At 59.2% G+C, this 26,859-nt stretch overlaps 1 protein-coding gene across 2 annotated transcripts in view; it reads left to right on the top strand.

Moving 5' to 3' along the window:
- Positions 1-25,056, top strand: part of EEFSEC (eukaryotic elongation factor, selenocysteine-tRNA specific) — a 154,937-nt gene extending 129,881 nt beyond the window's left edge. The window contains exons 5-7 of one of the 2 annotated variants that reach the window (XM_021069440.1): positions 1,364-2,029; positions 7,498-7,654; positions 24,554-25,056. In XM_021069440.1, coding sequence (XP_020925099.1) covers positions 1,364-2,029; positions 7,498-7,654; positions 24,554-24,744 — 1,014 coding nt within the window. In that variant the 3' untranslated portion in view covers positions 24,745-25,056. Of the gene's footprint in view, positions 1-1,363; positions 2,030-7,497; positions 7,655-10,298; positions 16,833-24,553 lie in introns of those variants that run through there. The other variant, XM_021069441.1, reaches the window with a different exon arrangement.

The raw sequence follows: 26,859 nt of genomic DNA, 5'->3' as shown, positions 1-26,859 counted from the left end.
TTGACACTGTGCTTCTCACTTTCTCTGCCCCCTGACCTCCTGGGTAGGTAGTTAATGGTTTTTATACAAACACTGGAGTATCAGGCTCCCCAGGAAAGGCCTGGGCTCCTGCAGCTCATTTAGAAAAGGAGTGTTCCGCAAGCCTGACTTCCTAGACGGGGTGCTCGGACCTACAGGTCAGAATTGTCTTTAGCGTGACGACCTTTGATGGCAGGTTTTCTGATTTTTGTGCTGTGCTGTTTCTTGCTATGATTTCTGAGACCCCTGCACATTAGTTCAGCTCATCTCTGCAACGTGGATCTCAGTAGGGACTTTTGTTCATTTTATGAAAGTTTATTGGAGCCCTTTCTGTGTTCCTGATTTGCCAGCTGTGGGTGCAGAAATCTGCTGGCCTAGTAGTCAGTGTGATGGTTTAGAAGCAGAGGTAGGATCTGGCTGCTCTTTTGCTTTCACTCCAGGTGACTTCCGGCCTGGAGCCCCACCCCCCGCAGCACTCCCACCTTTGCACCTACCGGTCCCCCTGTTCAGAATTGACTTTCTGTGGTGTCCACGCAGCTGATTCTTATATCGGGTCTTAGTTCAAAAGTGGCCGCTGCAGAGGTCTTCCCTGACCTCTGATGGCAGGGAGCCAGACCCTCCCCCACCGGGCCTCCTCCAGCATCTACCCTGTGTTTCCTCCAGAGCATGTCATAAACAGTGTGCAAATTATAGTCACATTAGTTATATATATTTATACACATAAAGTGCTATGTATCAGTTTTACTTGTATTACTACAAATTGTATTATGATTGTGATATTGTTGTTTCTGGATGTTAAGCCCTTTGAAAACATAGCTGGCTCTGTCCCCACTCCTGGAACAGTGCCTGGCACACAGCAGGCCCTGGGGACCTTGTGTCTAGTGAATGAAGAGTGACTCTGCCCCGGAGAAGCCCTCAGGCTGGCAGCAGGCGTGTCCAGGCAGGCAGTGACCACACAGCAGGCTGTGGGTCTGAGGGCCTGGGACAGCACCAAGGAGAGCTGGGGGTCTGGGCAGACTTTCCAGGGCAGGGGTGTTTGTCCTGGGCTCTCGAGGCAGCGGGCAGAGCACGGAGCTGGGGGCAGGGAGCAAGCTGAGATCATGGGAGGGGCAGGACTAGAGGGGAGCCAAGGTGTGGGATTGGCTGTGGTGACTGCTGCCCATGACCAGGCCTGGGTGCCTTGTGGGCCTAGCGTTCTTCGCAGGGTGGAGCCCGTTCCATGCAAGGGTTCTGATCGGGTGCAGTGAATGTTGGTGGTGCTGGATGGAAGCCCCTCCAGCTGGAGGCTCCCCACCCCATGATCAGTGCACATTGGCTGCAGTGTCTCCCTCTTGCTCCTGACCAGGTGGTGAGGAAGGTGAAGTCCATGCAAATGTTCCACACACCTGTTACCTCTGCTGTGCAAGGGGACCGGCTGGGCATCTGCGTCACCCAGTTCGACCCCAAGCTGCTAGAGCGCGGCCTGGTGTGCGCCCCCGAGTCCCTGCACACTGTCCACGCAGCTGTCATCTCCGTGGAGAAGATCCCATATTTCCGGGGACCCCTACAGACCAAGGCCAAGTTCCACATCACAGTGGGCCATGAGACGGTCATGGGCCGAGTAATGTTCTTCAGCCCCGCCCCTGACAGTTTTGACCACAAGCCAGTGCTGGACTCCTTCGACTTCTCCCAAGAATACCTCTTCCAGGAACAGTATCTGTGCCCAAGCTCAGCACCAGCCGCCACAGACACCACGGACAGCGGTGGAGATGACAAGAAGGCGGGCCAGGCCTCCGAAGGCCACTGCCCACGGCAGCAGTGGGCCCTTGTGGAGTTTGAGAAGCCCGTCACCTGCCCTCGGCTGTGCCTGGTGATTGGCTCCAGGCTGGACGCAGACATCCACGCCAACACCTGCCGCCTGGCCTTCCATGGTGTCCTGCTGCACGGGCTAGAGGACAAGAACTATGCTGAAAGCTGCCTGCCCAAGCTGAGGGTGTACAAGCTGAAGCATAAGCATGGCGTCGTGGAGCGGGTAAGCACCCTCCCTGCCTGGCCCGCCTGGGCAGGTGTCAGGTGACAGCCAGGGGGACCTACTGTGGTCTCATTCAGGGGATGGCCAGGAGTGTGTGTCCCCTGACCTCAAGGTCAGAGCTGGGCCAACACCCTGGCAGGGCCCATGAGCCCACCTGGCTGGCAGCCCCATGCCTGCCCTTGGGCCTGGCCTCTCACACAAGCCAGCTTCTGAAGCAGCACTTCTCCTGGGCACACTCCTCCAGGGGCAGCTGGGCCCTGCTGTCACCCTGGGGCCAGGCCCAGATCTCATGCCTTGGCCCAACTGAGCTCCAGCGGGCAAGGTGGCCGCCCTTTTGCTGAGCCAGTTATGTCAAGGGTGGAAGCCTGGCTGGTCAGTGTAGACCAGGCCAGGCCACGTCTATCTTTGCCAGTGAGGATGGGGGTGCCAGAGAGCATGAGGCACAGGAAGATGACGGGGTTGGGGGCCAGGCCATGGCTTTCTGGGGCACTTGAAGCTGGTTGTCACTGAACACAGGCCTCAGGTTTGTGGATGAGCCAGTCTACTGTATAGGCCTGTTGCTAGGGAGACAGATGTGGTGGCCTGGGAGCCCACACCGGTCCCAAAGTCCAGGAATCATCTTTCCCCATTAGGCGTCCCTCCGTCCCAGGTCATCTGTCCCTGCAGCTCTGCATGGAAACACAGGGCCCTGCCCCAGGTAAATGGGTGTGGGACACACAGACCTCACTGCCCTATGGCTGACTCCCTGGTACAGGCCCATGGGGGTCGGGGGTGGTGGTGGGTGGTCCTGAGACTGGACTGGGCTCTGCTAACTCAGAGCCTCAGGGCCAAGACCCCCATGTAGGGAAACTCTGGAACCTGTGGGGTCTGCCTAAGGCTCTGATCCTCACACAGCAGAGGAGCATTACCCCCCAGCCCAGCCCTGAGGGTACAGGCTCCAGGAAACCAGGAGGAGGTGTCCAGGGCCTGATGTGAGCTGTTCCGGGGCTTCCATTGCTTGCGCCCTCCAGCCTCCCTCCCACCATCCCAGGTGCCACCTGCTACCCCTTCTCGGCTCAGGACCACCCCCTTCCTCTCCTGTCTCCCCACCAAGCCCCACCCTGGGTGGGGCAATGAGAAGATGCCCTTCCTTACCCACTTGCAGGTCCAGGACTCCCAGCCCCGTGGGCTCAGGCACAGCCCTGCAACTCAGCAGCAGAGCTGGGTCTCCGAGTTGCTGCCCATGCACACCCTGGAGTGATTCTGCATCCCTCTTTCCCGTTGGTAAAGTCACTTACTCTGGGACCCTGTTTCCTCATGTGTAAGAATCACATGAAAAGAGGTGGGCAGATGAGGGCTCAGCGCCCAGGACAGTGAGTGCCCTGCACTGCCTGACACCTCTGACTGTTGCCACAGTTCTGGGGCCCCCTCACCACCCCCTCTGCTTCCCCCACCTGGCAGCTCGTGGACCTCCACCCCAGTCACCTTCCAGAAAAGTCAGGTGTTGCACCAACTCCCACTTGAACATCTTTCCAGGCCACCAGAATGAAGGGAGGACTGCACCTTTGCAGCGTGGTGGACACAGGCAGGCCACAAGCAGCAGGCTGAGTGGGGCAGCCTGGAGACCAGGGCGGGGCGAGTGGCAGGCCAAGCATGGCAGGTCTGCCGCTGAGGCCACACGCCCAGACTGCACAGACTACAGGCCACCGGACAGGCCCCGTAGGCCCTGTGCCCTTGCTGGGTGGCAGGGTGGGAGCCCAGCACTGCTCACTTGGACTTCCCTCATGGCACAGCTGCCTGGGTTCCCCACTGGGGTGGCTGCAAAAAGCTGGCAGCTTCTTCCCCCCCATGCTGGAGTCAGGCTGGGTGTGCCTGCCGTCCTGGGTCTGGGACCCACTGGCGCCGGACGGGGAAGGCCTAAGGGCTGGGCCGTAGGGACCTGCGGCATCGGCCCAACGGAGTGTAAACAGGAGACGCCACCAGGAGCGCTGGCCAGCTTTGAAGTCTGAGGCGGCACTGCCTCCTGGCTCCCAGCTCTCCCTGCTCCACTGCTGATGGCTTGTTAAATGTACCCAGGGCACCGGGGAGCAAGCCGGCTGGGGGTGTGAGCCACCTGCGGCAAGCACAGGCTCCTCGCTCTCCGGTAGGCTCACCCCCCCAGCCCTTGGAGGGAACTGCACTGCAGTCCCCTCAGCCAGCTCTGCAGTCCCCTCAGCCTCTACTCAGGAAACAGGGTCTTCTTGAAGCAGAGGCCGAGCAGCCCTTCTCCTTGGGGAGGGGGCCCGGCCCAAACCCCAGGCCTCTCTGCTGCCTTCCAAACCATATCTGAGAGCCGAGACTCTCCCTCAGCTGCTGAGGTGCCTGTTGGCCCTCCTTTGTAGAGTGCTCTTTTTGTTGGTGTGCAGACACAGGGTCAAGGCAGCTGGGCGTGGTGGAAAGAACTGCTTCTGGATCCAATGTACCAAGCAGGTGCTGGCCCAGTCTGGCTGTGGCCCAGTGATGCCCCGCACACACCCGCCCCCGGTACCTGTTACTTTAACAGAGTTGGTGGGGAGTGGATCAGACCACACGTGCGAGGCCTTGGCATGAAGCATGAGCCTGGCGCGCAGCGAGCACCCAGTAAAGCATTAGCCTTCCTTTTTCTCCAGGAAAATGCAGCCTCCTTTGGGGGTGATGCCTTGGTGCCTCCTTATCAGCACTGGCAAGAGATTTGCCCTCGTGACAGAGAACAGAAATGGGAAGGGAGGCTCCATGGTCAGGGTCGTGGGCCACTGGACTCAGCATTGCTGGGCTGGGCGCCTGATTGGTGCTAGGCAGGCCCAGTTTTGAGGATACAGCCTGGCTAGCCCCTGAGTGGCCTTGGCCATCCTAGGGCCCTCTGAAACTCCAATGACAAAATGAAATGAATTGCAGGCTAATCTCTGTTCCTGGGTTTGCACCAGGGGATTTTTGATCATTGCCCCCAGTGGACTTTGGCATCAGAAACCTCACCTCTTCCTCACCTTGGCGGTGGTTGAGTGTGCCCTGTGATCATAGGGGGACCACAGAGGCTGGAGAAGGGCCCCCACACTGCAGGGGTGGTGGGGGGGAGGGGAGGCACCATCTTGGCAACTTGTTTCTTTGGCCAAAAAGGACGGATGAGTCTGGACGTCATCATTCCAGGGACCAGGGAGATGTCGATCCTGGTGGCTCCACAGCCCATTTGCAGTTGAGGTCTTTCCTGGCTCCCGTCCTCTGCGGGTTGGATGACTCACTCCCGCGGTTCTGGGTGGGTCAGAGGCACCCCAGCCGCAGGTGCTGCCTCCGTCCTCCACCTGAGCTTCTCCCCGCTTCATGCTCTGCCCATCAAGGTTCTGGCCAGTTGTCCTGCTACCAAGTCTTCATGTTCTTGCCGACACCAACACTCCTTATCCTGACAATAGCCTTTTCCAGAGGAAGAAACAGATTCAGAGAAGCCCAGTGCCCAAGGTTGCAGCAGGAGGAGGTGGATCAGGACTGCAGCCTTGCCAGCCCTCTCTGCTCAGGGCTCCATTTCACAGCCGGCTGCTCTCTCTCCTTGGTGCCACTTCTCCAATTTGAATTAGAATAGTCGCTTCAGAACTTGGGCAATTCCCAAGCCTCATCACGGGAGCCGGCCCTGAGAGAGACACACACATGTAACGACATAATTACGTGCGCCGCCAGCCAAGTCTGCGCTCAGAGGCCAAGACAGCAGGGACCTGCCTGGCGCAGAAGTGAGGCTCGGACTCCGAGTGCAGTGGTGGCTGCGTTTTGGGAGCTTGCCTTCCCACAGAAGGCTAATCAGCAAGCCTATTGTTCATGCAGACAGTGAAAGTTCTACTTAGAGCTGTTGCAACTGTGCACATAGAACATCATTGTTCCCAGGGAGCACTTGCAGAGCAGATCCTGCAGGGCAGATCCTGCAGGGCAGATCCCACAGAGCAGATCCCCATGCATTGGCTTTGGTCTAACATCACAGCAATGGATTCGAGAGGAAGAAGTTCTCTCCTTGTTGATGTGTTGGTGTCTGATCTTTGGGGTCTCTGTGTAGATAAGAGCTCAGTCATTGTGGGTGCTCACGGTCTAGAGATGGGGGGGTGGGGCCGTGCCATTTCCCATAGTGATCCGCCCTTGCCACCCAGAACGGATGCCATCTCTGGCCTTCCTGCAGCTCCACAGGGATGTGGGCCTCCCTGCCTCCCACAGAAAGCCTGGCCCTGATAACTTCTGAAGAGATGTGTGCTAGGGGGAGCAGAAATGTGTGCCTGCTGCCTCTGCTTCATCCTGGCTCTTCCTGATTAGTCCAACAGGGACGCTGCAAGGGGATGGCCAGTGGGAATTTGAATTACTGGCTCTGGCACTAGCAGCCCCCTCAGGTCTTGTCCCTGAGCTCAGCCCTGACCTCTCCAAAGTGGTGAGGAAGCCGCTTGCAGATACGGGCTCTGTAAGGCTCAGTGCCACCTGCTGTTACCTCAGTCAGTGGGGGTGGGGGCTCTTGAAGGCCTCCCCCAGTGACAGGAAGTCTTAGCAACAAGTTGAACTTAGGACAGTCCTTCCATTGTGGGGACTGTGGAATGGCTAGTCCAGAAGCATTGGGTTGGTTCAGCTGAAGTCCTGGCGCCTGCTATACCAGGCTGGGCTCCTGGCCAGGCTGGGATGGAGGGCCACCCTTGGCCATTTGGGGCTGGTGACATCTGCCCATCCTGACTGTCCTGTCCTGCAGGAGAAGAAGCTACCTCCATTCAGTTCACCCTGCAGCCTTGCTGGCCCCCATGGCAGGAGCAGGCTGCCGAGTGGAGGGCAGGCCAGGTCCCACCCGCCAGGGGAGCCTGGCAAGTCCTTCAGACAAGGAGGAGTTCCCATGCAGGAAAGAGGCTGATCTATAAAGGGCAGTGCAAGTGGGAGTGATCACCCCTGTCATTCCTTGGACCTGATTCACCATCACTGGGGGGAGGAGGCCAGTACCTTTTATCTGGCGCTATGGATCAAATAGAATAGGATATGTTTGTAGTGTAAATGGGACAGTTTCTGCTTTGCAAAGAAATCCATCTGGGGCCCTTGGCCAAGTCTTGGCGTCTTGGGCAGAGCAAGATGTTTCTGAGCCTGGCCCATGGGGGTACCCTGGGCGCAGGTCCCACCGTGGGCAGCACCTCTGGCTTCCATGTGGCTGCATGAGCCAGTGCCTGCACCCAGGCCAGCGCCTGGGCCCTGAGGGCAGGAGAAAGCATCCACAGTTTCTGCCATGGTCCCCATGGGGGACCTGGCATTCCAAGGCCTGGTAGAGCTTGTCTTTACATATGCGTGTGCACACACACACACCCCTGCCCCTCTCTTTATGCAGAGGCTCAGGCCCTGGAGAGGAGCTGGATAGGGAGGGAAGGGCATGGGACAGAGGCCCCGACCATGCTGCCCTCCCCAACCAGGGGGTGCTGGGGCCCAGGCTGCCAGAGGTGCTAACACTCTCTCTTGGGGGCCGGGTGTGGGTACAGGTGATGGACGACTACAGTGTGATCGGCCGTTCCCTGTTCAAAAAGGAGACCAACATCCAGCTCTTCGTGGGGCTCAAGGTGCACTTGTCCACTGGGGAGCTGGGGGTCATCGACAGTGCCTTTGGTCAGAGCGGCAAGTTCAAGGTCCACATTCCTGGTGAGTGTGGTCATTTCCTCCCCCTTGTGGGAACCAAGCAGGGATGGTGGGGACAGCGCCCAGACAATGCCTCTTGGCTCGGGATCTAGGCCCACCTGTACCAGTGCCCCAGGCTTAGCCCATGTGGCCTTGTGGCTTCTTGTCCCAGCGCTTGTGGCTAGGAAGCCAATGTGGATCCTAGAAGAGCCTGGCGTGGACTCAGCATTTGGTCCAAGCGCCCCCTGCACTGTCACGTGGCTTGTGTGTGGAGGTGCTGCTCTGACAGGCAGTTGGAAGGGGCACGGCTGGTGAGGGAGACCATCCAGGGTTGACATATGGCCCTGGAGCCATAGGATTTCCCAGAACGCGAGTTGCTACCTCCATTCCTGCCTCCCGCTTAGTCAGAGTTGGGACTTGTCCATGGCAGGGTTGAGGTATGCGTTTCCTACTGAGAACAGAGCCCCCGGGTGTCCTCAGCTCTGCACCCCGTCACTTGTCACACCCACCCCAACTTCCAGGGGTCCTACAGCGCCAGGTGGCACCGTGGGAGGAGCCAAAGTGGACCAGGGAGGAGGTGTGCTGCACAGGAGAGAGCAGCTGGCAGCCAGGGAGACCCTGGAAAGGGGTGACAGCTCATTAGGGGCCTGGCCACAGGGAGGGAGGGAAGGAGGGCCTTGGGGACCAGGCAAGGGCCACAGGGAGGGAGACACACGGAGGCCCTGAGTCTTCGGGCAGAGCTCTGCACGCCAGGGAGCATGTGGGACACAGTGGGGCACTGCTGGAGCGCCAGCCACAGGGTGAGGACCCCAGGGTGCTTCCATTAGTGGATCCGTCTGCTGCATGGTGTCAAGACAGTCGAAACCCACCTGCCTTAGCGTCCGCATGCCGCTGTGCTGCGTGGAGCTGCAGGATCCGGTTCTGCTGCCATGAGGGCGGGGAAGCCATGTGGCCATCCACGTCTGGTCAATAGCTGGGTCTTGAGCGCACCTTCCTTGGGCTGACTCTGGTTGGGGTGCTGCCCGCTCTCCCAAAGGCCTGGCCGGGCCCTGGTCTTGAGCATCTTCCCTCTACCCCTTGACAAGGTACTGCAGCACTTGCTATGGTCCTGAGCTCCGAGGCCTCTGTCAAGGCAGGGAGCCCCATCAGGGCGGACGGAGGACCCCCCAGGGCAGAGGTACACGTGGGTACCTCGGCTGCAACACCAGGCTTCAGGCTCCCATCCTGGGCCACAGGAGCACACACAGGCCAGTGTCCAGACCTCAGACCCAGGGCCCCACCTATACCTGGGGGGGCCCTCTGGGCACTGGGGTGGGGTGGGGGTGAGAGCCAAGCTGCTTGGGGTGGGGAGGCCTCCTCCTGGGTCATCACATTGACCTTACCCCTGGCTCCCCTTCCTCTGCCCTGAGGCAGTTTCGGGTGGGCTGTGCCCAGAGCAAGAACTAGGAGGAGGCTTGTTTGGGGCCCTGGATGCTGGGGGGACGTGGTGACGCTGCTTTAGTGGAGTTCACATTCCTGTCTTAGGTCAGTGTTGCCTTTTTAATAGGTCTGCTTCCTGTTTGTGGCTTTTAAGCTTTTTATTAAATATAACTGGTCAGATTCTTTCATCCCACCCACCCCGACTCCCCACCCGCTCCTGCTTGCCCTTTCCTGCCATCCCTCCCTAAAGAACTACATGTAACCTTTTTGAAGTGCTGAAGGGAGACTCCTCAGGAAACAGGCATCCAGTGCCAGGTGGGGGAGGAGGGGGGCTGCTGGCTCAAGTGAGAAGAGTGGGATCAGGAGCTGGGATTTGGGGTGCACCCTTCAGGTTCCTGGAACAGAGAGTGGTGGGAGGGTGTCCAGCCCAGAGATCATGTTTGGGGCTGCAGTCGAATGCACCTTATGGGCTTTCTGCCTGCTCTAAGGAGCCCTCTGGGGTCCTACCCCCACCTGCCCCAGGCCTCAAGGCCAAGAGGGCCAAGCCAGTGTATGAGAGGCCTGTGTTCTTGCCGCACACCCCAACCACCCAGGCTCACCTGCAGGCTGCTTGGCATGGGCTCTTGGGTGACCTCAAGAACAGGGCTTGGGATCCCGCTCCCTGGGGTGGGGAGCGGCCCCCGCCAAGACCATGCTGGCTTTCACTGAAAACACTGGCAGGTGGGGTCTGTTCACGCTTGCCTTCCTGCCCACCCTGGGAGCTGAAAGCTAGGCGCCTCCAAGAACAGGGACTCTGGGGTCCGCCAGACCCAAGCTGAAGTCCTGGCTGGAGTTTTCATCTTTCTGAGCCTCTGTTTCCTCATCTGTAAGATGGGTTATTGTGAGGGGTTTTCTTCCAAACTTTTTGAATAACTTCAGACATAAGGAAAAGTTAAAAGAAGAGTTTCTTGAACATTGATTGGCTTTCCCATGTGTTGATGCCTTATCACCTTTGCTGTCTGGTGCTGACCCCCTGAACGCCAGCTTTGGGCTGCAGCCACCCTAGCACAGTGCTCAGGCTCCAGGACTGGGCCTCCCCATCCTCACGAAGGGCTGAGGCACAGTCCACTGTCTACTCCCGTGGGAGTCCCAGCAGTGCCTTTCAGAGCCTTCCCAAGAGGACTCAGGGAAAGAACACATCCTGCATTTGGTGACTGTGTCCCCTGCAAGAGCCCTAGTCCCATGAGCGCATCACTCTGGTTGCATGCAGAGTTCTTTTTCCTGCCGTGGGCAATGTGGAGGGGAAGACCTGCCGCTGACATTCAAGTGTGTTTTTGAAAAATATCAGAACACAGAGCTTTGCGTGCATCTCATCTCAACCATGGAAGAAGAAGTTTTTACAAAGAAAAGAGAGAGAAGAAACCAAGTGAAAATATTCATGATGGGAACACGGGAGACTCTTTTCCCTTGTATTTTTCTTTAACATGCGGATTTAGCCGAATGAGCCCATGCAGGCAGGAAGCCCTTCTGCCAAGACATCATTCACACCTCTGGGCCAAAGGTATGAGAACCCCCCACCTCAGACCCAGGGCCTGTCCTCGCCCCTTGGTCCCCAGGCAGGTTGGCTGTGTCACTGGCAGCAGCCCCCTCACCCCTCAGACCACCACCATCCAAGAGCCTGGGAGGGAGCCAAGGAATGGGAGCTTCTCTGAGCCCCACTTCTAGTGGGCCCCCCCTTTACTCATCCCAAGGACAGCTGGCCGGTGTTGGGCCTCTGCCCCACATCCAGCGCCACGCAAGGAAGGCAGGTGCTAGGCAGCTTGGAGGGAGGCGAGGGGACTCGGTAAGAGGCTGAGGGTGGGCTGGCCCTGAGCACTCCAGGCGGGGGGGCCACTGCGGGTGTTCGGGCAGAGGAGGCCAGGATCTGAGGACAGTAATAGTGCTGGGGTCCAGGGGGCTGCTCACTGCATGTGGCTCCCCAAGAGCTGCCAGCAGACTCGGAGAGCAGGTTGAGGCACTGCTCAGGCTGCCTGCTGGCCCAGTGGCCTTCTCCCCCATGGAGGCCCTAAGCTGGCTTTGTCAGGGCAGCGACCATGGAGTGAGGTGGACCCTTCCAGGGTGGTCGCTGGCATCTCGCTGGGTTCTGTCCCCAACCAGTCAGGAGGTTCCAGCTCAGATGGAAGAAAAGAGGGTTGGAGAGAGAGGTGAGGGGTGAAAGTTGAGGTTTTAGAAAGTCCCTATAAAATGAAAACAAACCATCCATCTCCCTCGCTGGCGTCTCACCCGGCAGTGGCCTCTATGGGTCTTGCCCCCATATCTGTGGGGGGCAGCCCTGAACCCTAGTCCAGACCAGCTTGCCACTGACAGCCCACACCGCCTCTCCCAGACACCATCCTGATGGAGGGGCACCTTTCCCTACACAGGGAGCACTTGGGATGTCTTTTCTCCAAAAGAATGGCCAACCTCCTCCTCCGTTGGCCACTGAAGCATTTCAAAGCAATTGTAAAAATTATATGAACCCCATCGAAGAACTGTTACAACAATGTTTATATCCAGAATTTGAAGCAAAGACAATGATATTATAAATAATTGTAGATGATGAAGATAGGCAAGAAAAAATAACATCATTAAAAGAATTTTACAAGACGGACCGTTCACAAAGATGGATGGAGTAACACAATACGTTAAAAATATCTGCAATTAACATAAACACGGCACAGCGGACAAAAACCATCTGCCGGCTGGCCTCACCCTGGGCACGGTCCCCAGTCATCTGCGTGGGCGGTGCCAGGGGCTTTGCTGTGGCCACTGTGAGAGGGGTCCACCCCGGAAGAGGCCACTGTGGGTGTGTGCCCAGTGGGTCTGGAACCTCTTTAGAGGAACCAGAGGCCAAGGATGCACCCTCTTTCCCTTCCCTGACCCAGGTGAGGTTGGCCCATCTGTGCCTCATAGCACCCACTTCTCCCTCACGGCTCTTGGATGCTGCCTTGGTTCCCCAGGTGTCCCCAAGCCACGTGTGCTGCGATAGCACCGAGGGCCATGCACCCCAGCCCAGACAGCTCTCGTGACAGCTGGGCATGACCATCCCCAGCGGACAGACTGCCCGCACACACTGGGTCCCTGCACCTCTTCACCTCTAACCAGTGTTTGATTTCCTAAAAAAAAAAGTAAAGATTGTTTTTAACCCTGGAAAACGTTGGCGACACAGAACAGAGTAGACACTATGAAACCAGCAAGATCAAACAAACGTGACCGTACTGCCACGTGCCTCAAACCTCCCTCCTTTAAGAGATCCGAGTCTACACACAAAGCAAAAACCCCCCTTCCCCCTACTGTCCCACAGGTGACACCCGCTCCGTGGGGCTGTGGCCTCATGCTATGTGCGTCCACATCACAGGTCTGGAGTGTGTGAGGATGGGCTGAGCAGGATCTGGGCACCTGCATGCTCCTGCCCCGTTGGCCCTCCCCTGCCTGAGTGCTCATTACTGGTGTTGGAAAGGAAGTGCTGACCCCCGGAAACTGGCCCCTGGGCTGGGCCTTGCCCCAGGCAGTGGGTGATTTCTCGAGGCAGGGTAGGCAGCTCAGGACTGTGGGAACCTCAGAGGAGCCACCTGTGCCTAGCTCTGGAGCCCGAGTATGGCTCCTTCACATGCTGCTCACGCCCCATGCTGTGCCCTCAGCTCCAGCTGGGGGCTCAGGCAGGAGCAGTCGCTGGGCCCCTGCCCTAGGGGGCTCCACACCTCCAGTCAGGTGGGTGCTAGGAAGGAAGTGGGTAGGTAACAGGGAAGCACGGCTTCTTGGGGTCTGGAGAAACCTGGAGCACTTTTGAGGAAGCAGCACCACAGCCAAACCAGGCCCATGATTCAGAGTTTACTAGGGTGTCCCAGAGGGGCATGTACAAAGGCCCTGTGGTGGGCCTGGAGCATGGCTGGGCACTGGGAAAGGTTGGTAGGGCCTTTGCCCAAGACCTTGGGACAGGAGAAGCCACTAGAGCCAGGCCTGAGCTTGTGTCTCTGAGGCCACTGCCTGGGTCACCTTAGGCAAGGTCCTTGCATCTCAGTTTCTTCTTCTGAAACAGGGTCCTAACACCCACCCTCCATGAGGAGCCACCCTGGCAGTCTTTGGCCTCCTGGTAGACCCTCAGACTGTCAGATGAGAGACACGAGAGGGTGTCCCAACACCCGGACCTTGGGGTGACCTTCCTGGGAAAGGGGGCTGCAGCTTCCCCACCACAAAGTCCACCGAGGACCTGGGCCTTACCTACCCAGGAGCACATGGCGTGGGAGGAGGGTGCGAGCCAGAGTTGAGGTGATGGCCGGCTGATTCTGGCTCAGGGTCCTCTCTCCAGGCCCACCTGAGAGCCCCAGGCCCACCTGAGAGCCCTGGGCCAGGAGGTGCTGCAAGAGCTGAACGTCTCTACAGGTGTGCCCGAGCCTTTGTGTCAAGTGTGCGTCCATGTGTGTCTGTGCCCATGAGCTTGTGCCTGTGGGTGTGTCCTGTGCCCATGAGTGTGTGTCTGTGGATGTGAGGGGGTGTGTTTTGTTCCATTGAATCTGTGCCCATGAATATCTGTGCCCGTGAGTGTGTGGTGAGTGTGTACCTGTGCCCATAAGTATGTGGTGTCTGTGCCCTTGAGTGTGCTTGTGTGTGTGTTTTTTTCACAGAAGGGAGGTGAGTGAGAGGCCAGCTTCCTGACAGGGCAGTTGTAAAACATTCATAAAACTTTTATGGGACTTGCCACCCTTCCAGATAAATATTTTTCGATTTTACGGGCTTGTTTTAGGGCCCTAAGCTTAATCATGGCTTTGTAGCTGCCTTTAAAAAAATTTAAATATTGTTTTGGCAAAGGGAGCCCCCTCCCCCACCCCCCAAAGCAGCCGCTCTCCAAGCTCATAAATTCCTGCCGCTCTCAACTCTTGCCCTTTCTCCCTCTGGATCCTCATAACCGCACTATGATGAACCTGAGGAAGAGAAAAGAGGGAGAAAGAAGGAAAATAACTCCTGTTTCCCACTGCCTGCCCCCTGTCTAGTGCTGGAGGGCCGGGATCCAGCTCACGGTGTCCACAGAGGGAAGCTGGCTCGGATCCACCGGGTGCCTGCCGCCTCCCAAGAGCCGGGCTTGCTTTCTGCCACATGGGGCCCTCTGGTGCTCCAGGATGGCAACCCCCACCTTCACGTGGACCAGCACTTTGCTGCACCTCCTTCCAGACCCATCCTCCCCCTTTCTGTATCAGTAAGGAGTCTGTCCCCAAAGACAGATGGTGCCCAACAGCCATGTCCCCACACCTAGAGCAGGGCCCGGGCCACAGGTGCTCAGTGTGCTATAAGGCCTGCTGCTGGACACCCCCAGCAGTGGTGCTGCTGTAATAGGTGGTTTATACTGTGTAGACCTTGCTTCATGCTGGACACTCTTCTGAGTGCTTTGTGTCATGTGGACCCACAAGGAACTTACAACAACCCTGAGAAGTGAGTTCTGCTCCCCTGGGTTTTGGATGAACTCACTGTGGCACAGAGAGGCAGATGTCTTATGTGAAGCCACACAGCTGATCTGAGCCCAAGCCAGAGTCTGGCCCCTGGCCATTTGTGCACTCCAGGCTCTTGACTATTCCTTTTCATTCCTGGGGGCACAGCCAGCCCTTGAGCCAGGCCTCAGCTAGAGGTATTGGGGAGGGGGGAGGTTCAGGTCGCCAACTCAGGTGCCTTCAGGGCCGGGCAGGTGACAAAATGAGGAGTGCCAATGGGCCTGCGCAGGCCACACAGGAGCCACCACAGCCCCTCCCCACTTGCTGGAGGTGGGAATGTGAGGATCCATCCTCTGGCTTTTCAAGACAAAGTAGAAATGCCAAATTGCATGTCAGGCATCCTGAGTTTGAAGGTGGGTAAGCCACAAAGTATTTCAGAAATGCCCTTGAGGCTGGTCAGTCTCCCAAGCTGGCATCTTTCTTTTGCCTCTGATGAGAGTGAGGCCCAGGACACCTCTTTCTGTGAGCACAGAGAAGCCACCACTAGGCCTAGCTAGAATGGAGGCCTTCTTGGCGAAGGCAGCACTGAGCTTGGCCTTGATGGGCTCAGAGGAGACAGCCTGGAGAGGGAGTTCTAGGCAGAAGGAGCTGGGGCTCTGCTCAGGAGGGGGCATTCCTGCTGCCCAAAGCAGGGGCTGAGGGACACACTGGGTGGGGAGCAGGATGCCTGGACACCTGAAGGGGAGCCTCTGAGAGCCCCAGAGCTGACCTGAGGCTGCCCGGCAGTGAGAAGCAGAGCACGCCCCTGACCAGACTGGGGACCATACCTGGGCCCACCTGGCAGGTAGTTCAAGGGTGAGGAGCAAGGCCCCAGTTGTGCCCCAAGCTTGGCCTCTGCAGACTCCGTGTGCCCAGGCTGGCCAGTCAGGGTCTGCCTTGTCCTCCCCAGCCCCAAGGACACACACAGGGACCACATGTGTGGCAGACACATCCATGTGCTTGCAGCAGCACATGGCACTCACTCCTCGGTATGGCACATGAGCACCTGACATTTAAGGCTGCACATACTTTACTTGAAAGCAGGGGGGGGAAGGCTTGTTTCAGGCCTAGGAAGGAAGAGCACATCTGTGGAGCCTCCGCGCCGTGCTGAGGACCTCCCACTGCCTCGGGGAGGTGGGGGCTGCTCCCTGCTGGGCAGGGCTTGTGTGGCCCACTTCACAGACATGGACACCAGGCTCCCAGCACTCTCCCCAGGCCCTCAGCAGAGCCAGAGCTTCTAAGCCAGCAAACCATCCATGGCTGGCTGAGGCGCGAGGCCAGCCATCCAAGTATGCATGGGCTGTGATCCCCGGATGCAAACCCAACATGTCACCCTGGCACAGAGACACCCACCAGTCCACTGGTGGTGTCCCTGCCCAGTCCCCACCTGGGCCCAGGCTCCCAAGGGCAGAGACATTTTGTTGGAAGTGCTCTGAGTTGAGGCCTGTGCCCTCCCCAGACAGAGGGACAGGCTCCCACATTTAATACAGCCACCACCTCCCAGCCATGATGAGAGATCTGGGCCACAGACAGATTAAATCCCACCCAGGATAGAGCCTCAGATGGCATTTTGGAAGGAGGACACACACCAGTGGGTGAGGGTCCATGCCAGGCCCTCAGCAGCTGTTAGGGCGGGTTCGGAACCAGGGTGGGTACACCGGCCCCATGGGCATGCAGAGAGCCCAGGGCAGGGAGAGGGCCAGGTTGTGCGGGGAATGAGGCCATGACGCTGCTTACAGCACCTGCTCAGTGCCAGGCCCTACGCTGGGTGCTGGGGAACTGCCGTCACATGGGCATGAGGGCTGCTGCAGAGGGAGCCAGCCCGGGCCTGGTACCTGGCTGCCACGTGGCAGACAGCTGTCAGATGCTGTGGGGGTGCATTAAGAGTCCAGCCAGCTTCAGGAGATGTGGGGTGGCTCTGCCCCACACACCTGCCTCTCCTGGGCCTGCCTCTGCAGGCGTGCATGTACACACAGAACCGTGTGTGTAAATGTGAACTTGGTGGGGACAGCCCTCACCAGTCAGGGAGGGGTAAACTGTCAGAGCCTGCTGCTGTCAAATTGGGAGTATGGAGGGACCAGAGGCTCAGCCTGTCCTCCCCATCAGCCAGAGAGGCCCGCCAGCACCGGCGCCTGCCCGCCGCCTCGCCTCTGCTCCACACGCAGGGCTGATACAGTAATCAGGAGGCCACACATGGACCTGGGAGGTGACTGTTGCCTGGGCTTTTGTTCCCCTTCATTATTCTGCATGAGGGTTTTTTTCCCCGAGTCATAAAAATGACATTTTTAATATGTGATTTTTTTAAAAAAAAAAAAGCAATATGAAGAAGACTTTTATTGTCAATAAGCTCTACCTTTTAAACCAGTTATCTTAGTTTCTGCTCTAGGTATTTTAATTGAAGATTAACTGCTGTTAGAGGGTGTACACATTTAGGGAGTGAGCATTTGGAGTATTAAAATTCAGCTGCCTCAGTGCTGGGGACAGTCTCTGTGGGGTCACATGGACCCGTGCCCTCCCCGGCCTTGAGGGACTATCTGTAGAGGGGCCCCCGCAGGAGAGTGAGTCCTTGCTTTCAGCGGAGGACAAGCTGGGGGGGTCCTGGCCCAGCATGGCCTCCTGGAGGCAGAGTCGGCACTGCCCTACCCCCATCCCCTACCACCCCACATCCTGACCCCAGAGGAGACCTACGTGCAGAGCAGGCAGTGAAGGCTAGCACACCCCATGGCCATGCGTCCAGACCAGCTCAGGGCCTCAGCTCCACCCACCCCCACCTGGCTCTCACAAAGACCCATTCACGCTCACTGACACAGCGGCCCCCAGGAGCTGGACAGAACCTGCGAGAGTGGCCCTGCCCTTTGGGGCTGTCTTGTTCTAGACATGTGTGTGCATGTGTATGCATGTCCGTGTGTTCCTGCAGAGTCACCTGTGGTCAGTACCAGCAGCAAGGTGACATTGCTGCTTTCAGAGAGGAGATGGCCCTGCCCTGCCTCCAGCTGTGTGACCTTGCTGAGCCTCTGGACGGTGGAGGGGACATTGCGCCTTCCTTGTGTGGGTAGAGGCAGAAAAGGTGCTTCTCCTGTCCCTCCTGGGCCAGGCCTTGGCCCAGGCTCTGCCATCCAATCTGCAACCTCATTAGGGTGAGGACACATGCCCCGCCATGGAGGCCATTGGTCAGGGCCTGGGTAGGGGAGTTGAAGCCCAGCCTGCTGCTTGGCTGTGACCTTGGGCTCACTGCTGACAACCTCATGCCAGCTTCCTGTGTGTCAGGAGCCCTGCGGAATTTGGTGTGGAGTTGAGGGACACTGTGTCCAGAAGCACTTGGAGCAGTGCCTGCAGGGGCTCAAGGCACCGTAGACATTAGCCGGGGTCACTGTTAAGTGTCCTCATGATTGTGGAGAACTGGCTCTGCTCATCCTTGAGCGATTTGAGCTAGGCCTGCCTCACACAAGATGGTCTTCCCACCTCAGACCCCTCTGCCTCACAGGCCACTTCCAGCATCTATGGTTGGTGGCCGAGGTCCAGCAGTCCCCCTATGAAGACCCAGGGCACAGAGGCTCCAAGGCCTTGTCCCTGGAATTGTCTAGAGATGATTCCTTCAGGGCCCAGCCCACACTGCTGGGCCAGGGCGGCCCCAGGTGTGCCCTAGCCTGCGCCACCTCCTCCCCGTGCCCTGCCCAGCCTTCAGCTCCTCCCAGTGAGGAGCAGCAGTCCACTGGGTCAGGCAGGCCTGTGACAGGGAGGGAGGAGGCTTCATAGATCCACGGGCCTGATGGGCAGTGCCACCTGGGCAGCCACCTCCCTCCCCGGAAAGTGGCTTGTGGGATGTCTGGAGGCTTGAGTGACATGCTGAGCACACCTGTCTGGGTGGCATGCTGAGGAGAACCCTAGCTCCATGGTTGCCATGATGGTGGTAGCAGAGGTGACCTGGCCAAGGCTGGCCCAGCCACTGACAGTCCAGCCCCCCTGCCCCAGGGCACAGCAGGCCTCCAGCCAGGCTCAGGCTCCACACTCAGCCTGCCTTCCCCCGCTAGAGACTTTGTCAAAGCTCAGTCCAGAGGGGCAGCCAGAAAGGGCCCCAAGCACTGCCACTCAGCAGCTCTGTGGCACCCTCAGGATGCTGTCACCAGGGCCAAACCTGCCCAGCAAGCCCCTCTTAGGGAGCCTTAGCTCATCCCCTCTGTGGGGAAGCAGGGGCCGAGGGGCAGACCTCCAGATCTGGGGGCTGGTGTGGCGGATGCCTCCTGTGGACGGGGCGGGGGAGGGGGTGAGTTCCAGTTCCCTGGAGAAGGGGCCGCCCTGAGGAGAGAGCAGCTCTCAGGGCCCGGCCCCCGGCAGATGAGACAGTGAAGGTGTGCAAGTCGCCAGCAGCCCCCTTCCCGAAAATGCTGCCTGCTGGGTACACAGGATTGGGACATGGGACGATGTAGAGGGCCTTGGTCCCCTGGAGGAGGGAGGCCTACAAGGCATCAGAGAAGAGGACGAGCAGAGACACTGAGCTTTTTGCTGAGAGTCCGAAGGAGGAGTGGGATTTTTACAGGAAGACCAGCATCGTGAGACACCCCTGTCTGAAGGAGCAGTGGTGCTGGGGGCAGGGGGGTGACGGGTTGTGCTGGGGGGCACTGTACAGGAGTGAGGGGGCCTATGCAGGGGTGAGGGTTGGGAGGCTGAGCTGGAGGGTGCATGAGGGGGTGGAGGGGGGCCTTGCAGGGGTGAGAGAGGGAAGGCTGAGTTGGGAGGATGCTGTACAGGGGTGAGAGGGGGTGCTGATCTGAGGAGGGCGTGCGGTGCGGTCTGTGCAAGTCTGAGTGGGGGCAGTGAGGAAGCACAGGGTGTGCAGGAGGCAGTTGGCAGGGGCCTGCTGGAGGAATTTGGACTCCTGCCTGAGGAACGCTGAAGATTTTTGAGCTGGGAGGGATGCTCAGGTCTTTGTTCTGGAAGGATCTCTCTGGCCATGGATCCAAGGGCCGATCAGAAGAGGGAGCTGGCAGGAGAGCAGCCTAGTGGCTCTTGCCAGGAGGCCAGTCCAAGGCCTGCTCCTGCGGGGGCGCCAAGGCAGGGGTCCTAGGGGATGCTGGGCAGGCCCCCCACTGCTGCCGTGCGGCTTTGGCAAGGGTTTAAGGCCTGTCTGGGCCACCAGACCACACTCTGGGAATAGCCCTGGATGGGAGGCTGTGAGCCCTGGCTGCCCCAACCACCAGCCTCTGTGACCCCCACAGCCACCTCAGGGGGCGTGGCCCACCCCAGGTTGAGGGACATGGGAGCCAGCCCTGAGTGTGATTGGGCAGCCCCGCACCAGCTGCCCCCTGCAATGACAGCAGACTGCCTGGCTGCCACTCCATGGTTCAGCCAGTCTGATTCTTGACACCGAGTCATTTCTGATTTCAGAAGGTTTCGCCTTCCTTCCACACGACGCGCTGGTTTTCCCTCCCCGTTTCCAAGCTCCAAAGCCTCGGCTGCAATGTAATTTCAATTTACACGGTGTGGGAAAGATTTCTGCAAAGGGTCCTTTTTTGTTTTTGAAGAATTCATCATTGCTGCTAAGAAGCTTAATATAAATTAAAGGAGGAATTAGGCAACATTAAAACATCAAAATGGGGGTACGGGCGCCATTGCCTCGCCTCTGCCCATCAAAGGGGCCGCATGGAGACTGTGGAGTGCGCTGAGAGCCTTAGACAGAGCCCAGCTCCAAGGAAGGGCCTGTTTGTCGCCGCCTCCCCTAATTCCCTTTGTTGCGGGGGACAGCGGAGCACACGTCTGATAAAAACTTAATCACCTTATCTTTTTAAAGCAAATTGCATCTTTGTTTACATACGGGATCCAGAGCAGGAAGAGAAGGGAGGGAAAACCAGGCAGCCGTGAGTCCTCAGCAGCCGCGTTCAAGGCTCTCAAGATGAGCACGAGAAGCCAAGCCTGCAAAGCCACTGTTCCAAAGTCACTGTCACCCCCAAAGTCCAGTGCAGGGGGTTCAGCAGGAAGGGTGACCACCTGTGCCCGGGGGCCTGAGCAGCCCTCACACCAGCCCTTCTGGCTAGCCCTACTCCCTCACCCGCCAAGCCCTCCCAGCACTGCACTCACCCCTGGGCATTCCTGGCCTCTTTGCCAAAGGCTCTGTTTGGGCGGGCAGAGGGGTCAGAGTTCAGACCCTTCACACCCCTGGCTACGCTGGACATGGTCAAACCCTCATGCCCTGATGTGCCTTGGCAGGTCGTAACACAGACTCAGCAGGCCTGCCTTAGCCAGGTGTCCCTTCTGTTTCTGTCCCCTTGGGCCCCCCTCCTCTGGCCTCACCCTCAGTAGGACAGGCAGGTAGAGTTGGGTCCTGGTGCCTAGAGCTGGACAGTGCAGCTGTCCTGTTGAGGGCCCTCAGTTGCACTGGTCCCAGGCCAGGCATCCAGTCCAGAGTCAGGGCCTGGCCGAATTCAGGGCCCTCTGGGGCTCTGCAGCCCTGGCCACCCCATACTTCAGCTCAGTCCAGCTGTCCTCTGAGCTCCCCAGCTGCCTGTCATTACCCGGATGCTGACCCCCAAGAGGACGCCCTGCCCCAGCTCCCTCCCTGCCCTGCCTTGCTGCTCTCTCCAAAGCTGCCTGTTCCAGGAGGGCTGAGCTGGAGCGGCTGGAGGCCAGCGAGGGGGCCAGTGACCCCAGCGGCTTGCAAGGGCTCAGTTCCCACTGGAGGGTGCAAGCCGCCCACCAGCGTGGAGGCCCCTCTTCCAGCCTGGCCCCCAACATGAAAGCGACGCCAGCAGTTGGAGGCAATTTGCCGGCTTTGATGGCTGTGTCAGGGCGGCACCCGAGGCCGGGGCTTGGGAAACTGTGCTGCCCACATTCTTCCCTGATTACCCGAGCCGAGCCAGGGCCCAGCAGCCTCCAGCCCATTGTGCCTTTGTGTGGAGCTGGCCCTCAGTGAGAAAGGCCAGCCCGGCCCTGGGAGAGTGTCCCCAAGGGGAGCTACGGGTAGCAGCTTCACCCCAGGGTCACCCTGCGCCACCCCCCCTCCGTATCCTGGGGTCTGGTTGGGAAGTGGAGTGGGCAGCTGGGCTCCAGGAGTCTGGAGGTTCAGGGAGAAGGAGTGGGGGGGTTGTCTGTGCCCTGTCGGGTAATGGGCACAGCACATTTGCTCCTTTACCCTTGTGCCCACCCCAGAGGCTCCAGGTCACCCCTCTGGTGGAAAGGTAGCTGCTTTCTGGGCCTCTGGTCCTAGCAGCACAGGCTCTGTTGGTCTCTTTCCCTTCCCTCTACTGCCCTGATACTCCCCTCATTCCCTGTGTTTTCATCCAGCTAACCCCACCCCTGAGCCCACAGGCCAGGCCCTGTGCCCAGCACTGGAGAGGTGCCCCCATCACGGGCCCCTGGGCAACGGATACAAACTCTTGCTAAGTAGGGTCCCAGAAGGGGTCCCACTCAGCCTGGGCAGTGAGGCGAAGCCTTCCCATGGGGACAGTGGCCAAGTGGGAGGTAGTCAGGCAGGGAGGGCAGGAGAGAGTGTAAGATAAAGAGGACGTGTTCAGAGGCCCTGCCTGCACTTCTGCGGGCTGGAGCAGGGAGCTGGGGCGTGGCAAGGCCATAGGGCAGGGACACAGGAGTACACACTGGGTGGCGCTCTGGGCCTTGGATGCCAAGTTAGAGGGAGACTGTCCTGTTAGTGGAACCAAGCTGAGATGGCTATACTTGCTGTAGAGCAGCCCCTCCACTGCTGGAGGCCAGCACGTGGTCTCACAGGGCAGTGCCATGGAGGCCTCCTGTGCGGGGGAGGGCAGCAGGGACACAGATCAAGAGGCTTGATGCAGCAGCGTCATCAGAAACCTCAGCCTTCCAAGGGTGAGGGTGCACCAGAGACCCTCCCTGGCCAGGCTTCCAGGTGCATCGCGGACATGGTCACTGCAGTCTCCCTGGAGCCCTGGCCGCACAGCCCCACCAGCACGTGGCCATATGCCCTCACCATCCTCAAGCGTCACACTCATGCCACCCAGGCTAGGCGCTCAGACTGCCTGCAGACCCTCGCCCTGCATCTCCATGTGACTGGTCCCAGATCTCTGCCCCCTGCTCCCCAACTCCTACCCCCAGGTCTTCTTGGAGAAGACAGCCATCAGTGCCAGCTCCTGGTCATCCTAGTGGCTGTCTGCCCCTCTCAGACCCCAGCTCGGGGGTCTGGAGGGGTCTGTTTTCAGGCGCCAGGCAGCAGCTCCAGCCACCTGGCACTCTGACCTGCCCCCACATCCCTCCACTTGCAATTTGGCTGAAGGAAAAGCCACTGCTCAGTAAGGCGGCTCCTGGTAGCGTTGCCACAAATCCCAAAAGCCCGGCAGCCCCAGCAGACAAGTCTCTGTTGGTCAGCCTTCTGGCCTTGTGTCCAGGCCATCCCATTAAGGAACAGAGGGAGAGGAGGCTGGCCATTTTGGAAGAGCATTTAAACATCCATGACTTCGCCAGCGCCAGATAGATTTTCCCACTCTGCCTGCTTTGGGCAGTGCAAGGTATGCACTGTGTGTAACGAGAGCCATCGCGGGCGAGATGGACCACTGATTGGGCCACGCCTGTCTCCCTGGCCCGGCGCAGACGCTGGGGAGCCTGCGCCTCTTCAGCCATCAGACCTCCTGGCACCAGAGGGAGACGGGCTGCCCATGGCATTTGTCAGGGTCTGGAGCCAGCCACCTTCTTGAAGAAACAAGGCGAGGGCTCCAGTTTGGGGAGTCAGATACCTGCAAGCCTGGCACTGGCTCGAGGGCTGGCCCAGGGCCATTCCCACACCCCACACCCCTTCTCAGAAGCACGTAAACCAGCTGGGATTTAGCACCAAGCTGACTGGCAGGAGGCAGCTCTTCTTGCCATAGATCCCCTCGGCTTACAGTGCCCTGGTCCCAGTCAGCATCAGTGGAGAAGCCTGCCCCCCACCCAAGCGATGCAGCCTTTGAGACAGCTGGCAGTCTCCTATCCATCTGTGGAGAGAGAGAACCAGTCCCTCGTGTGGCAGCCAGGGCTGTCCCTGATGGACTGTACACTTGTCTCTGAACTGGCCTCCTGGTTACCTTTTTAAATGTCCAGGAGCTGCAGGGCCAGCACATGGCGCTCAGAGCCATTTTCAGGAGTCTGCTTCCAGTGGAAGTAGGCACAGGCTCAAATCCCAGCTCTCTCTGACCCGCTGGGGCTTCATTCGAGGCACTGCCCTCAGGCACATTCTCTGCAAGGGTGCACATCCAGGCCTGGTCCCCCTAGCACTGAAGCGTGACCAGAGCATCCACTGGCTCCTCTCAGGGAGAAAGCCAGCACCCAGGTGAGACTGGGACCCGAAGGACAACCCTCAGGTGCCCACAGAAGCGGGGGGGGGGGGCCACCAGGTGTGCAGGGACAGTGGCCACTGCCTCGTGCCTACCCCGACTTCCCACTTGCTCCAGACATCCAGCCGATACGTCTTCTGGCCAAAGTGAGTGCCCTCTCTAGGGACACAGCAGCCCTCCAGGACCCTGGTTTGTTGAGAGGGCATGGTCTGCTGTCCCTCAGCAGGGTTGGAGTCTACACACCCAGTCCCTTCTGTGGCACCCCTGGGAGCTATTGCCGTGGGCCCCCTGCCCATCCAGGCTGAAGGTGCCCTCGGCACATCCTCACCACAGCCCTGCCACCTAGCTTATTATCAGGCCCCCAGCAGTGTCGTGGCGCTCACAGAGGGAGAATGGCTTCTGGGTGCCTGCTATCCAGAGTTGGCCTGGGGCCTGGCCACAGCCTGGGGGCAGCCAAGATTCTTTCTGTGTGCTCAGGGCCAGCCGAGTGGCCCTTAAGCCACACTTAGCTGCAAGCAGGACAGGCTGGTAGCATGGACCAGCATGATGGGCAAGGCCTGGGATGCAGGACCCATTGGCTCATGAGGGAGGTAGAAGGGAGCAAGCCCAGGGTGGCACTGGGGTTGTGGCTTTGTGGGAGGGTATGGGACGATGCTGAGTCAGGGGATGGGACTGGAGCTGGGCCAGCATGGGTGCCCATCCAGGGTGGCAAGTGACAGAGTGACATGCTACCCCTCTGTGACTTGTAGGTGGCCTCAGTCCCGAGTCCAAGAAGATCCTGACACCTGCCCTCAAGAAGCGAGGCCGTGCTGGCCGAGGGGAGGCAGCCAAGCAGGAGGAGGGTGCTGAGCGGCTGGAGCCCACGCAGCATGTGGAGCTCAGCCTGTCTTTCAAGCGCTACGTCTTCGACACTCACAAGCGTATGGTCCAGTCTCCCTGAGTGCCCACTGGCTGCCCCAGGGCACCTTGCCCAGGCCCAGCTGGGCTGCTGTGCCAAACACTTGACCAGATGTGCCTCCACCTCCTGTGTCTCCCCTGAGCACCTGTGAGAAGCCCGGGGGTGGCGGGACTTGGTGTCACAGGGCCAGGCCCAGAGGGTCTGTGCCTCCATCCCTGCACCCTCTGGCCAGGGGACAGTAGCCAGGTAGGAATGGGCTTTGGCTGGACAGCTGGTGGCCAGTGTCTCCCAGGCTGCCTGGTTGGCAGCCCAACACTTGCCAGCTGCAAATAAATGTGCCGTGGTACCTGCTCACTCTGTTGATCTCTTGCTGCTTTCACAGAGGGTCCCCCACCCCTCCCAGAGCTGCTCCCAAGGGGAATGTTGGAGGAATTGCCAAGGCTCCTGCCAAGAACAGGGCTGGGGAGGGACCCAACTCAGAGTCCAGTGGGCTGGGAGGTCCACAGGGTGTCAGGCCCTTAAGACAGTCTGGGTGGCCCCTGGGGCTTCCTGGGCAGCTGAGTCTAGGCAGGGCACCCATGAGGTGTCTGGGCACTGTGGGGCCTGGGCTTCAGAACAGAAGGCAGGCTGGAGGGGTCGCCCCTGTATCCCAACCCCAGGAGTCCTCAAGCCTTCCACAGAGCTGGCTGCAGCAGCCCCTCCAAAGCCAAAAAAGTCCCAGTGGCTCCTCTGTCCCCTGTCCCCTCAAGCCCATCCCGCCCCCCACCCCCCGGCGCCACAACATCCATACTCAGAAAGGGGTGAAGAGCTGACTGGTGGAGTGGATATCAAAGTTTTAGTGATATCTGCAGGATGAACAGCTGTTCCAACATCCCTTTATTTGGCCTCCAGGTGGACACAGAGGCCCTCCTTTTACCCTGGTAATCAGTACATTATGATTTAATTTGCAAGAATGGCATTAAAAATGTTAACGGATGGGGGGGCAGGTCATGATCAGATGACTTGGGCTCAGGAAGGCCTGGAGCTGGGGCCCTGAGAGGGGACAGCGCCTTGGACCCACCAGGCCATCACCCAGCGCCAGCTCAGGTGCTGTGACGGCACTGGCGGCCAGCCCTCAGAGGCCCTCACAGGGACCCAGATGTCAGGTGGGGCAGCAGGTGAGGGAGACAGCCAAGGACTAGATGGGCAGGGAAAGTACAGGGCTGCCCCACCTCCTGCCCCATCCCCTGAGCTGAAAATAGAGCGGGGAGCTCCCCTGGGGACCGTCTCCTAACCCCCAACCCCCACCCCCCGCAGACCATCTGACCAGGCAGCCATGTCTCCTCACTGAAGCCACTCTAGCTGCCCTCGGGCAGGGGCAAGGGCTCCTGGCAAGGACTTCAGGCAGAGGCCCCACCCCCTGCCCATTCTGTTCCTAGGGGAACAGGAAGAGCCTTCCTGAGCAGCTGCTGGGGCCAGGCCCCAGGCTGGCCACTCCTGTAGCCACTCAGCACTTTGGAGGGGACACGTGGAGAGGGCATGCCCAGGACTTGCCCTTCCGCTGAGGAACTCTCCATCGTCATCAGTGTGTGGGGAGCTAGGCAGGTGCTGGGTACACGCAACTGAGCCAGGTTGTCCCCAGCCAAGGGGTGTGGGGGCCCTGCCTGCCCAGGCTGTGTGACCTTGGCACTTCTCCGTCTCTCCAAATGAAGGGTCACCTGACGGAGGGGGCCCTCCAGGAGCAGGAGCTAGTTCTGAGGCAGATCTGTGGGAGAGAGTGGACATCCTGGCCGCCTGGCCGACCAGCTATGTGACCCTGGGCAGGACTCTGCCTCCATGTGCCCTGCAGCCCCGAGACAGTCTCCCCACCGAGAGGCGGGAAGCTGCCGCAAGAGGGTGCAGCAGTCCAGACCCAGCGCTGCCCCCAATCAGCCCTGTCTCCAGGGCTTCTGAGGGCCCCACATCCCCCACGCCTTCCCTGTCCCACATCGCCTTCTCGGAGCCCAGGAAAGGAGGGGGGCTCCCAGGGGAACTGAATCATGAGGAGGAGGGGCCACCAGCACCCAGAGTGTGGCTCCAGGGTGCAGCCAGCCTGTCCACGTGGCCGATGGCCCGGAAGGGGACACTATCAGGGCTGGCATCGGTGGAAACTCGAGTGCCCAAGAGCTTCACTGGGCT

The sequence above is a fragment of the Sus scrofa genome, chromosome 13 (genome assembly GCF_000003025.6).
Source record: "Sus scrofa isolate TJ Tabasco breed Duroc chromosome 13, Sscrofa11.1, whole genome shotgun sequence".
Lineage (NCBI taxonomy): Eukaryota > Metazoa > Chordata > Mammalia > Artiodactyla > Suidae > Sus > Sus scrofa.
The sequence above is the reverse complement of the archived record's forward strand: the minus strand, read 5'-3'. Positions and strand labels throughout refer to the sequence as shown.